This window comes from Talpa occidentalis, unplaced genomic scaffold (assembly GCF_014898055.3).
Source record: "Talpa occidentalis isolate TD23 unplaced genomic scaffold, MPIMG_talOcc4v2.1 talOcc4.9, whole genome shotgun sequence".
Lineage (NCBI taxonomy): Eukaryota > Metazoa > Chordata > Mammalia > Eulipotyphla > Talpidae > Talpa > Talpa occidentalis.
This window is the reverse complement of record NW_023605305.1, coordinates 78,051,469-78,065,566: the sequence shown is the minus strand read 5'-3', so window position 1 is coordinate 78,065,566 and position 14,098 is coordinate 78,051,469. Positions and strand designations below refer to the sequence as shown.

Below are 14,098 nucleotides of genomic sequence, written 5' to 3'. Positions count from 1 at the left end.
ACTGTACCCAGTGTATGTGTAAACAGAACAAACAAACAAACAAATAAATAAATAAACATGCCTCTATTAAAAAAAAAAAAAAAAAATTAAAAAAAAAAATAGATAACATTAAGTATTCATTATATTCTAAGCAATGCATTAAATATTTCATTTAATCCTGACAATAACCTTTGAGGTAAATACTATCGTTATCCCATGTTAGAAACAATGAAACAAACATAGACATTAAGTTATTCTCTATAAAGTGAAGCAATAGTCAACCTAGGTTCTGGAATATTTAAGAAATATATACTTCCAGATTTAATTTGCACATCATTTTTATTTTTTATTTTTTAAGATTTATTTATTTATGTGCACAAGAGCTGGAGTACAGGCTAGAGGTGTGGGGGGTATGTGTGAGAGGATTCACCAGAGACAGAGTGGGGAACAGAACAGGTAGACTGACTGAAATACACTGCTGAGGAGAGCAGCAGGCGAGTCAGGAGAGGTCTGCTGCGCCATGTGGGTTGCTCCCTGGCTGGCCGGGGGATTGAACTTGTGCTGCAGTGGCTGCGGACAGCTTCATAGGTTGTGACTTAACCCCTTGCGACACCAGGGAGGTCGCCCGAACATAATTTTAATTTTTATGTATTTTTTAAAGATTTATTTATTCATTTATACAAGAACCGGGGTACAGGCCAGATGCGTGGGAGAGTGAGAGGATTCACCATAGACAGAAAGGGGAACAGAACAGGCAGACTGACAAAATACACTGCTGAGGGGAGCAGCAGGCGAGACAGGAGAGGTCTGCCACGCCATGTGGGACCCTAGCCAGCCGGCCGGGATCAAACCAGCGCTGCAGAGACTGCGGACATCTTCACAGCACGGTGCTCAACCGCCTGTGCCACCAGGGGAGGCCCAGAACATCATTTTTAAATAGCCAACTAGAAGTATGAAAAAATTCTTTATACACACACACACACACACACATTTAATTTGATTGATTGATTTTTGCATAGAACTATGGTGTAGGCCAGAGGTGGAGGTGGTCAGATGATTCATCAGATACAGAGTGGGGAGCAGTACAGATGGATTTACTGAAATACACTGCTAAGGGGAGCAGTGGGTAAGACAGGAGAGGTCTGCTGTGCCATAAGTGGGTTAGCTCCCTGACCAGGGATTGAACTCAGGCTGCAGAGGTCATAGCACTGAGATTTAACCCGTAGGCCACCAGGGAGACCTGAAAAAAATGCTTTTTTTTTTTTAAGTGATTTTTTTTTAAAAGATTTGTTTATTTATTTATACAAGCACTGGGTACAATCAGAAGTGCGGGAGGGTGAGAGGATTCACCAGAGCCAGAGCGGGGAACAGAACAGACAGACCAAGGAAATACACTGCTGAGGGGAGCAGCAGGCATGGCAGGAGAGGTCTGTAGTGCCATGTGGGACCCTCGCTGGCGGCCGGGGATTGAACCTGGCAGCTTTGCAGCCTAGCGCTCAACTGCTGCACCACCAGGGGAGGCCCTGAAAAAATATTTTGTGTGTGTGTGTGTGTGTGTGTGTGTGTGTGTTTTAAGATTGATTGATTGATTTATACATACAAGCACTGGGTACAGTCAGAAGCGCGGGAGGGTGAGAGAATTCACCAGAGCTAGAGCGGGGAGCAGACCAGGCAGAAGGACCGAAGTACACTGCTGAGGGGAGCAGCGGGCGGCAGGAGAGGTCTGTGTGCCATGTGGGACCCTCCTCCGGTGGCCGGGGAGCAGCCGGGGATCGAACCGGAGCTGCAGAGGCTGCGGGCAGCTTCGCAACCGAGCACTGCGCCACCGGGGAGGCCCTGAAAAAATATTTGACGTGCTACTATACTTGAATTTAGATAGCAGTATTTCAGTGTGGGTAGGGGGAGAGAATAATTCAGAAGGTTATTTGAAAGTTGTTTACCTTAATTTCTCCAAATCGAAAGGGATTTTGTACATCTCGGGCCAAAACAGTACTGTTCCCCCAGATATGACCTGCAGTCACCACTCCTTTAATAGTTACCATGGCCACTGTTTCATTAGAAGAGGTCCAGGTAAAGTTGCCACTGCCACCTTCTACCTGTGAAAAAATACAACCTTATATTTAATTGCTCTGGGAGGAAAAATGAAATTTAAGTGAAAATGTAAACTCTGACAGCTGAAATAAAGTTTAGGAAATAATAAAACTATACAATTAGTTCTTTCTGTGCACATTAAGAAACTGATGTTTTAATAAAGTAGCTATATGGGCAAGAGAGATACTAAGGGGAGGTTATATAATGGTAGTATCATAAAATGTCAAAAAACAGCACAAGGGAACTTGACAAAATTTTATAAAACTCACAAGAGACAGCATATAGGGAAAAGAATACATCAAGTTTTGTTATAGATAATGATATTCAATAACATGATCTGGCTGTCATGAAAAACTGTTATACTGTTAACATTATGGGGAAATAAAATTTAACATTAACCAAATTTCAATAAATTAAGCAACCAGAGAATCTGGCTTATCTCTGAATTCTTTATATTATATTATAGGGTACTATATTATAGGGTACTATATTATAGGGTACTATACCTGTACTTTGTAACGATATAACATTCCAATAGAATGATGAGGAAATGCCAGAAAGTTGGGGGTAAGCTTGATGGGAAAATAAATCTTCACTTCTTGCTGATGTATGATTGGACATTTTATAGGCTTAATACTTTTATCCTATTAAGCAGGGGAAAAGGAACAAAACAGATTTTGTAAGAACTGTTCTTACCATACACATTCATATTCAAAGCATGAACAGAACCGTGTGCTAATGAATTACTCAGCCACTATTATCCTAAGATCAAAGCCCAACAAAAACAGTATTATAAAAAAATAGAAGGGTCCTCCCTGGTGGCCTAGAGGTTAAGTCTCAGTGCTACCACCATGATGGCCCACTAAGAAGGCCTGAGTTTGATCCCCCGCCAGGTTGCTAACCCACATATGGCACAGCAGACATCTCCTGTCTTGCCTGCCGCTCCCCTCAGTTGTGTATTACAGTAGATCCACCTGTTTTGCTCCCCACTCTGTCTCTTTCCCAGCACTTCTGGCCTACACACTAGATCTTGCATATATAAATAAATAAAAATTAAAAAATCCTTTTTTAAAAGATAATAAATAGGCCAGAGGTGTGGGGCGGGTGGGGGGAAGGGGAGCGTGGTTGAGAGGATTCACCAGAGACAGAGTGGGGAGAACAGGTGGACTGACTGAAATACACTACTAAGGGGAGCAGCAGGCAAGACAGGAGAGATCTGCTGCGCCATTCGGGTCACCTCCCTGGCCGGGGATAGGCCCCTAAAAATCTTTTTTAAAAAGTAGATGGGGGGCCTCCCCGGTGGCGCAGCGGTTGAGCGCTGGGTTGCGAAGCTGCCCGCGGCCTCTGCTGCGCCGGTTCAATCCCCGGCTGCTCCCGGGCTACCGGAGGAGGGTCCCACATGGCGCGCAGACCTCTCCTGCCGCCCGCTGCTCCCCTCAGCAGTGTACTTCGGTCCTTCTGCCTGCTCTGCTCCCCGCTCTGGCTCTGGTGAATTCTCTCACCCTCCCATGCTTCTGACTGTACCCAGTGCATGTATAAACAAACAAACAAACAAACAAATAAACATAGATGCCTCTTTAAAAAAAAAAAAAAGTAGATGGGGATAAAAGCTACATGCCTTCAAGAACATATGTAAAAGGGCCTCCCTGGTGGTGCAAGGGGTTAAGCAAAGCACTGTGAAGCTATCTGCAGCCTTTGCAGCAGAGTTCAATCCCGGCTGGCCAGGGAGCTACCCACATGTCGCAGCAGACCTCCCCTGTCTCACCCACTACTCCCCTCAACAGTGTATTTCAGTCGGTCTGCCTGTTCTGTTCCCCACTCTGTCTCTGGTGAGTCCTCTCACCCCCTGCACCTCTTGCCTGTATCCCAGTTATTATATGCATAAATAAATAAATCTTTAAAAAAAAAGAACATATGTAAAAAGCATTAACACAATTCTCTTTTTTTCTTTTTGTGTGTTTTTGTTTTAGCAAACAATATCCAGCATTATACATTTATAAATAAATTTCTAAATAAATAAATTTCAGCAAATTAAATCCAGCAATGTACCAGAAGACAACAAATCATGAGAAGGAAGTGAAGCTTATTCCAAGAATATTAAGAGACTAAAAAAGCAAATATGTATTCATATCAATAGAAGTAGAATGGCATTGACCAAATTTAGCACCGTTTCATGATAACAATTCTCAACAAACTAGGAATATAAAAAAAACTTCAATCTAAGCAGTGCAAAATAAAAAGAACTAGAAATCATAAAAATAGGAATGAAAGGTGGACCTCCCTGGTGGCACAAGGGGTTAAGACACAACCTATGAAGCTGTCCGCAGACACTGCAGCACAAGTTCGATCCCCGGCCAGCCTGGGAACTACCCACATGGTGCAGCAGACCTCTCCTGTCTCGTCTGCTGCTCCCCTCAGCAGTGTATTTTAGTTAGCCTGCCTGTTCTGTTCCCTACCCTGTCTCTGGTGAATCTTCTCACTCCCCACACCTCTGGCCTACACCTCAGCTCTTGTATGCATAAATAAATAAAAGAAATCTTAAAAAAAAATTAGGGCCTCTCCTGGTGGTGCAGCGGTTGAGCGCTGGGCTGCGAGGCTGCCTGCAGCCTCTGCAGCGCCAGTTCGTTCCCCAGCCGCAGGCGAGGGTCCCACAAAAAAAAAAAAAAAGTTAGAGGACTCACCTTTCCTAATTTCGAAACATTATATAAAGCTACATGACCAAAAAAGTGTAATATTGGCAAAAGGACAGGCATACAGACCAATGGAATAGAATTGAGAGTCCAGAAACAGACCTATATCTATGGTCAATTGATTTTCACAAGAGTGCCAATACTATTCAATGGTTGAAAAGTCTCTTCAACAAATGGCTGGAATAACTGGATATTTACTTGCAAAAAAATAGTTGGATTCTTAGCTCACATCATATACAAACATTAATTCAAAGTGGATCAAAGATCTAAATGTAAGAGGTAAAGCTATAAAACTTCCAGACATAAACATAGGAATAAATTTTCATGGGCATGGATTTGGTAGTGAATTCTTAGATAAGACACAAAAAACAAAATCAACATCAAAGGCAAAATAGATAAATTGAACTGTAGCAACATTAAAACAGTTGTTGATGAAAGGACTATATCAAGAGAGTGAAAAGACAGCCTACAGTATGAAAGAAAACATTTTCAAATCATCTATGAGTCTAGTATCCAGATTATATAAAGAACGCTTACAACTCAACAACAAAAAGACAATCAACCCAACTAAAAAACAGACAAAAAAATTTGAACAGACATTTCCCCAAGGAAAATACATAAATGCTTAACAGGCACATAAAAAAAATGGTCATTATCATTATTCATTAGGGAAAGGCAAGTGAAAATTCCAGTGAGATATACTTTCTACCCATTAGATTGTCCACAGCAAAAAAAAAAAAAAAAAAAAAAATTAAAGAAAACAGGAAAGAACCAGTATTGGCAAGGATGTGAAGAAATGTTCAGCCACTTTGAACACAGTTTGGTAGGTCTTCAAAATGTCAAACATAATCATCATATAACTCAGCAATTCCATGTTTACATATTTCAATTCATAAGAGAATTAAAAACATAGGTTCATACAAAAACTTATATATGAATATTCATAGTAGCACGATTCACATTTGCTAAACAATGGAAAAAAACTAAATGTATATCAGCAGATAAAAAGATAAACAAATGCATTGTATACGTATACAATGAAATATTATTCAGCTATAAAAAATGAATTTCCGATGGTGCTACAATATGCATGAACATTGAAAACATTATGCTAAGAGGAAACAGCCAGACACAGGAAACCACATACTGTATTATTTTATAAAATATCCAGACTAGGTAAATCTATAGAGATGGAAACCAGATTAATGGTTACTAAAGGCTGGGCAGAGGGAACAGTGAGAGTGAGTACTTGATGGGTATCAAGTGTCTTTGGGGGATGATGAAAATGTTTTGGAACTAGGCAGAGGTAATGGAGTATGGGTACACAGGACAAATACTGAATGATCTCACTTTATGAGGAATCAAAAATAATTAATTTCATCGAACCAGAGAGTAGAACAGTGATTATCAGGAGTTAGGGGTAGCAGGTATGAGAAGTCAAGCAAAGGGTACAAAGTTTCAGTTAGGCAAGATGAATAACTTCTGGAGTTTTACTGTATAGCATAAAGACCATAGTTAACAATACTGTATACTTAAAATTTTGCTAATAGAGTAGATTCTACGTTAATTTTTTTAAAGATTTATTTATTTATGCATACAAGAACTGGGGTACAGGCATCTCCCTGGTGGCACAAGAGGTTAAGACATAGCACTATGAAGCTAACTGCAGCCACTGCAGCACAAGTTCAATCCCCAGCCAGGGAGGTGACACACATGGTGCAGCAGACCTCTCCTGAATCGTCCGCTGCTCCCCTCAGCAGTGTGTTTCAGTTAGTCTGCCTATTATGCTTCCCACTCTGTCTCTGCTGAATCTTCTCACCCTCCACAACTTTGGCCTGTACCCCAGTTCTCGTATGCATAAATAAATCTTAAAAAAAAAAAGAACTGAGGTGCTACAGTGGCTGCAGATAGCTTCATACAGCTGTTCCTTTAACCCCTGTGCCATTAGGGAGGCCCAGAATTTTGTCTTAAGAAACTGCATAAAAGGGGGCCTCCCTGGTGGCGCAAGGGGTTAGGCAACGCACTGTGAAGCAATCCACAGCCTCTGCAGCATGAGTTCGATCCCTGGCCGGCCACGGAGGAACCCACATGGTGAGGCAGACCTTTCCTGTTTCATCCACTGCTCCCCTCAGCAGTGTATTTCAGTCAGTCTGCCTGTTCTGTTCCCTACTCTGACTCTGGTGAATCCTCTCAACCCCGGCATCTCTGACTTGTATGCATAAATAAATAAATCTTAAAAAAAAAAAAAAAAAAGAAGGCCTCTCTGGTGGCACAAGGGTTTAAAGCACTGCTCTATGAAGCAATCCACAGCCTCAGCAGCATGAGTTCGATCCCTGGCCGGCCAGGGAGCAACACACATGGTGAGGCAGACCTCTCCTGTCTCGTCCGCTGCTCCCCTCAGCAGTGTATTTCAGTCTGCCTGTTCTGTCTCTGGTGAATCCTCTCCCCCGTCACACCCCCACCCCCTCCACCCCCCCCACCCCCGCAACTCTGGCCTACATCCCAGTTCTTGTATGAGAAAAGAAGGAAGGGAGGGAGAGAGGGAGGGAAGGAGGGAGGGAGGGAGGAAGAAACTGCATAAAAGGACCACTGGAGAAAAAGGAGGTTTGGGAAAAGGGAACACATTCGACAGACCATTAAAAATCAGATAATTGGTACTCCCCGGTGGCGCAGTGGTTGAGCACAGCACTGTGAAGCTGTCCACAGCCTCTGCAGCACGGGTTCAATTCCCGGCAGGCCAGGGAGATACCCACATGGCGTAGCAGACCTTTCCTGTTGTGCCCGCTGCTCCACTCTATTCTGCCTGTTGTATTCCCTGCTCTGTCTCTGGTGAATCCTCTCACCCTCCTGCACCTCTGGCCTGTACCCCAGCTCTTGTATAAATAAATAAATCTTTAAAAAAAAAATCAGATAATTTAGAATCAGATATTTTAGAGGCATTAGAAACAGATTCATTCCTTATTCCTATAACTAGTAACTCCATTTCTGGTACTATATCATATGGAAATTAACCAAAGGAAAAAAATTGTATAAAGATATTTAACTATGCCATTTACAATAGTAAAGTACTGGAAATAATGCAGAAGGCCAATGTTGGAGCATGGCTTTTTACAAAAGTAGTTACTAACCTTTTGGAAGTGTGCAAATAAAATAATTATTTAAAGGAATTCCACAATGACCATAAATGCAGTATGTGTAATAACAAAGATTAGAGTAGAAAATGTGGATAGGTATGAACTACTGAGTGTACAATTTTTTTCTGGTGAAAGATAAGTGTGGGCAGGCCTCCCTGGTGGCACAAGGGGTTAAGACACAACCTATGAAGCTGTCCACAGACACTGCAAGCACGAGTTTGATCCCTGGCCAGGGAGATAACCACATGGTGCAGCAGACCTCTCCTGACTTGCCCGCTGCTCCCCTCAGCAGTGTATTTCAGTCAATCCAACTGTTCTGCTCCCCACTCTGTCTCTGGTGAGTCCTCTCACCCCCCACATCTCTGGCCTATATCCCAGTTCTTGTACGCATAAATAAATAAATCTTTAAAAAAAAGATAAATGTGGGATATGCCATAGATCTAGATACAAATCAACAAATTAGTCAACCCTCATTACTATTCTTTTTTTCTAAGTTTTTATTTTATTTATTTATACAAGCACTGGGTACAGTCAGAAGCACGGGAGGGTGAGAGAACTCACCAGAGCCAGAGCGGGGAACAGAACAGGCAGAGAAGAAATACACTGCTGAGGAGAGCAGCGGGTGGCAGGAGAGGTCTGTGCGCCACGTGGGACCCTCACCTGGTGGCCCGGGATCGAACCGGCGTTGCAGAAGCTGCAGGCAGCTTCACAACCCAGCGCTCAACCGCTGCGCCACCAGGGAGGCTCCTTCATTACTATTCTTAATATTCAAAAGATTTTCAGTTCCACTACTAGGGATCTACCCAAAGGACACAAAAACATTGATTCAAAAGAACACCTGTACACCTCTGTTTATTGTAGCACTATTTACAATAGGTAAAATCTGGAAACAACACAAATGCCCAAAAATAGATGACTGGATCAAGAAGATGTGGTACATATACACAATGGAATATTATTCAGCAATCAAAAAAGATAAACTCATGCCATTCGCAGCAACGTGGATGGAACTAGAAGGAATTATGCTCAGTGAAACAAGCCAGAATGAAAAAAAAAATATATCGGATGGTTTCACTTATAGCTGGAATATAGGGGAACCAAATAAGACATCAGTGCAAAAAAAAAATAATAACAGTATATAACACAACAAAGCAAAAACAGATAATTATAAATCAGAGACACACTTCAGGGGAGGAGGAGGGAGAGGGATCAGAGGGAGGGAGAGAGGAGTACAGGGGACTGTAGTGATGGTGCACGGGTGCCTTGGGGAAGGAAATTCTATGGGGACTCAATCTGAGGGGGTGGGAGGAAGCAAATATTGTTTAAAAATAAAAAAATAATATAAAAAAGATTCAAAAGATTTAATTCCTACCTGGGAAATGATGGAAATCAGGGATGCATTTATCACCATAACACCATCTTTTAGAGTTTTTACTATATGGTAAGATCCATTCAGAGTAGTTTGTTGCTCTTCGAAGTACTCCTGTGGAAACTGGCACATAATCCTGAGGTTCTGAAAATCAGTCCAACAGCAACACAATTCTGAAGAGATGTTTTTTCCCCGCAAAAGACATCTTAATCCCAAAGCATAAAAACAAAACAAAGCAAAAAAAAACAAAAAAACAAAAAAACAAAAACAGCTATGTCTCCTGAGGATAAAGAATTAAAAACTAAAAACAAAATCTTTGCTCTCCTGCATGAAAATTCTAAGTTGGAAAGATGTGTTTTTACATGGTACTAGTTTTCGAAAGTTCCATTAGTGACAAGTAATCAGAAATAACTTATGCAAATTTTAGTGTAATTTGTATCATTCCATACATTAACATCTCTGGTGGGGGGGATGGATGTTGGAAAGCAGTACACTTCATGCCTGATATTCATGCAACTACTCTCACCACTACAAAACTGTGGTAACCATCTCTTAAGTAAAGCTGGAGAATGAGGATCCCTTCCAAAGTGTTAACACTGGTGCTCTCTTCAACTCAATTCTATAATTCTGACCGAATTATATCTTCTATATCTGGTTTAGCATTCCTCAAGGATAACTATTTAAAATTAAAAAAATAGTGACTTGTATTTCCAAAGATAAAATTTGGAAGCAAAATAAAGAAGGCTTCCCAGCTAGAAAGATGACCCACTCAAGGAGTTATTCATACAAGGGGCTAGAAAAATACAAAAGAAAGACTCACATCTGAAATATAGACCTTTGTGCCACTTTTATCAAACACTTCCACTGTAGAGCTATATACCTGTCCGACTTCCAGACTCCATCGGTCTCCAGGTTGGACTGTGAATCCTATACACAAATCAAGAAATAAAAATACAATAAATAGGCCAACATTTTTCTATAATGAATTTAAAAATATAAACTTTAATGAAACTATTCAAGGAGCAAAAAATGCTAATAGAGAGGTTTCCAAAGTAGATTCTTTAGTTGTATAAGAATTTGGGTTTCCAAGATCCTAGCTTCATTTACTTATCATGGGTATAAAGAAATTCTCTGATATATATCTAGATACAAAAACAAACCACAATTTTTGCTAATTTCTAATGTTTCAGGCAATATATTTGCTTCTGTCAGTCAGACTCATTTTTTTTTAATATTTATTTCTATTTATTGATGCATACAAGAACTGGGATGTAGGCCAGAGGTGCAGGGGGTGAGAGGATTCACCAGAGACAGAGTAGGGAGCAGAACAGGTGCATCTACTGAAATACACTGCTGAGGGGAGTAGTGGGAGAGACAGGAGAGGTCTGCTGTGCCATGTGGGTTAGCTCCCTGGCTGGGGATTGAACTCATGCTGCAGTGGCTGGTGATAGCTTGATGGTGCTGAGACTTTAACCCCTGCACCACCAGGGAGGCCCAGACTTCTTGTTTTATACACACTAAGAAAGAATCAGGGATCATCTCTATATGGCCTAAGAACATTAGGGTTCTTTTTTTCTTGCATAAAATCTCTTTTCCAAATCCAAAATTGTATTATGGATCTTCCAAATTTTTTCATAATCTGTTTCAAGATACTTCACTCTTGAAGAGAGCATTTAACCAGAACAGTGGGAGAAAATATGTTGGCGTAAGAGTTATGTTAAAATATATTAGAGTAAGTAAGTTAGCTAAGTCACAAAATGATTAAAGAAGTGTTCCAGTTTTTAATGCTCTCATTTTACTGATGTGGATTTTCAGCTATTCAGCTTTCTGAAAGTTAGTATCTGAAAATACCTAAATATCCAGGTTCTACGACATATATGGTGCAATTGGGTAGTCCAGACACAAATCGCATATGAACATCTTAATTTTTGCTTAAGGAAATCATATGAGCTAAAGTTGGATGAAAATAGAAATATGAACTGCCAAAGGATAAAAAAAAAATCCACAACAAAAGTTCTATTTTTTATTATCATTTGGAAAGCAAAAATTTAACCATGTATACTTCTGAGAAAAGTCTGAGGGACTCAGTCATTATACTTGGGTATTCTTGAACTTCAAATTTGAGGACAATGGAAGAGAGAAAAAAGATCATGCTCTGTGATTTTAATGTAAGCACACCTCAGAGATATTGTTTTTTCAGCTCTAGACCATTTCAATAAAGAGAGTACCGCAATAAAACGAGTCACATGCATATAAAAGTTATGTTCGAGAAAAAGGAACTCTCCTGCATTGTTGGTGGGAGTGCAAACTGGTCCAACCACTATGGAGAGCTGTGTGGAGATTTCTGGACCTACTAAACATAGGCCTTCCATATGATCCAGCAATTCCACTCCTAGGTATTTACCCAAAGGACACAGAAACATCAATTCCAAAGAGCACCTGCACCCCTATGTTTATAGCAGCACTATTTACAATAGCTAAGCTTTGGAAACAACCCAAATGCCCAAAAATAGATGACTGGATCAAGAAGATGTGGTACATATACACCATGGAATATTACTCAGCATTCAAAAAAGATAAACACATGCAATTTGCAGCAACATGGATGGAGCTGGAAGGGATCATGCTCAGCAAAATAAGCCAGAAAGAAAAAGAAAAATACCGGATGGTCTCACTCATAGCAGGAATCTAGAAAACTTTAAGGGACCAGGAAAAAGAATAACTATAAGAAAGAAAACATCAAAATCAACAAACAACTATGAACCAGAGACACTCTATGGCGGGTGGGGGGCGGGGAAAGGAGGGCTTGGGGTCAGAATAAGGGGATTGTAATTGTATAGGGAATATAAAAAATAAAATTTAAATTAAAAAAAAGAGAAGCAAAGACAAAAAAAAGTTATGTTCACACTAGTCTGTAGTTCATTAAGTGTACAATAGCATTGTGGCTAAGCAAAAACAAAACAAAACAAAACAATTAAAAACAATGCACATACCTTAATTAAGAAATACTTTATTGCTAAAAAATGCTAACCACAATCTAAGCTTTCAGGGAATTACAGTCTTTTTGCTGGTAGAGAGCTTTGTAAAAAAACATTACCTGAAAAGTGCAATAAAGCAAAGGACAACAAAATAAGATATAGCTGTATTCATTTCGTGTTCTCCAAATAAATCCTTACATAGGACCCCAAAAAGGAAAGCAGGGCAAAATGGCATCTCTCTGGCTGAAGGAATGAACAGTGGTAATGGAGAGACAGGCAGGGGTAAAACTTGCCATCCAGCACAGCAACCTGCTATGGGCTCTGCAGACAATTCTAAAAATCACTAGTTGATCGTCTATGATCTTCAGTACATCCTTAATACTAAATTTTTTTTAAGATTTATTTATTTACAAAAGAGCTGGGGTACAGGCCAGAGGTGTAGGGGGTAAGTGGATCCACCAGAGACAGAGTAGGGAGCAGAACAGGTAGATTGACCAAAGTACACTGCTGGGGGGGGCAGTGGGTGAGTTAGGAGAGATCTTTGCGCCATTTGGTTTGCTCCCTCTCCGGCGGGGGATTGAACTTGTGCTGTACGGTCTGCGGACAGCTTCATAGGTTGCGTCTTAACCCCCTGTGCTACCAGGGAGGCCCTAATACTAAACTTTTTGCCACAAAGATGCATCGAGGTCACTTATTCATCACACAACCCACTATCCCCTTCAGTTATTTTGTTGTTTATTGTCTTTTCTTTGCTTTTTGTTTTTTTCTGCCTTTTTGTCATTTCTTTTTCTCTCCCTTCAGTTAAATTTTAATAGAAATACAAATTCAGTCTGCTATTGATCTACATAGAATCTAATTAGGAATACATTTCCCTCTGAAAAACATACCACATCCAAAAGCTAAGAATAAATAATTCCTGCTCTGAGAAATATTTAACTGACATGACCAAACAGAAAACACTCATTATTTCAAAATATACTAATTAGAAGCCATGGTCTAGGCTACAATTTATCACTATGTTATCTCTAGAGATATTGGAAGTAAAATAATATTAAATCTTAAGGGATTAAAGCTGCTACAGACTCCTCTAAATGAGACATTTATTTTATATATATTTGTATGTATATATATAAAACATTGCATATATATAATCAATTGACATATAATTTAAGGTTATTTTTATCTATTTTTTTTTGAGAAATATGAAAGACTTTTTTTATTCCATTACCTATAAGCACCTGTCAGAAATTATCTGTAAAAAACATCTTTTTATTATTATTTTTTAGTTAGCCCATGAATTTTTAACAGTTTAGTTAACAGTCTAGTAAATTTTCATTGTTTAGTTATGAAAACTAAACCTAGCTCATTGGTGAACATAAATGATACATCAACAGTTTAGTTTTCTTCACACAGAAAGAAATCCATGAGGGCCTCCCCGGTGGCGCAGCGGTTGAGCGCTGGGTTGCGAAACTGCGCGCGGCCTCTGCGGCGCCGGTTCAATCCCCGGCTGCTCCCCGGCCACCGGAGGAGAGTCCCACATGGCGCGCAGGCCTCTCCTGCCGCCCGCTGCTCCCCTCAGCAGTGTACTTCGGTCCTTCTGCCTGCTCTGCTCCCCGCTCTGGCTCTGGTGAATTCTCTCACCCTCCCGTGCTTCTGACTGTACCCAGTGCATGTATAAACAAAAACAAACAAACAAACAAACCAGCAAACAAATAAATAAAGCATGCCTCTATTAAAAAAAAAAAAAAAAAAGAAAGAAATCCATGAGCAAGTGACATCATAATTAATGAAGGCTTTTTGTAGTCTTTTCTGAGCAGTGCGTTGAACTTTCAGAAAAGTTTTTCACTGACACAACGA

The 14,098-nt window shown here is 40.3% G+C and overlaps 1 protein-coding gene across 3 annotated transcripts in view; it reads right to left on the bottom strand.

Annotated features, from left to right (window-relative positions):
* The window catches only part of NUP210L (nucleoporin 210 like), a 97,324-nt gene that overhangs the window by 66,031 nt on the left and 17,195 nt on the right, over positions 1 to 14,098 (bottom strand). For 2 of the 3 annotated variants that reach the window (XM_037501042.2, XM_054691735.1), the window contains exons 8-12: positions 11,115 to 11,183; positions 10,084 to 10,190; positions 9,267 to 9,407; positions 2,577 to 2,714; positions 1,920 to 2,075 (exon numbers count right to left, since the gene is read on the bottom strand). In XM_037501042.2, the coding sequence (XP_037356939.1) occupies positions 1,920 to 2,075; positions 2,577 to 2,714; positions 9,267 to 9,407; positions 10,084 to 10,190; positions 11,115 to 11,183 (611 nt within the window). The remainder of the gene's footprint in view (positions 1 to 1,919; positions 2,076 to 2,576; positions 2,715 to 9,266; positions 9,408 to 10,083; positions 10,191 to 11,114; positions 11,184 to 14,098) is intronic. The other variant, XM_054691736.1, reaches the window with a different exon arrangement.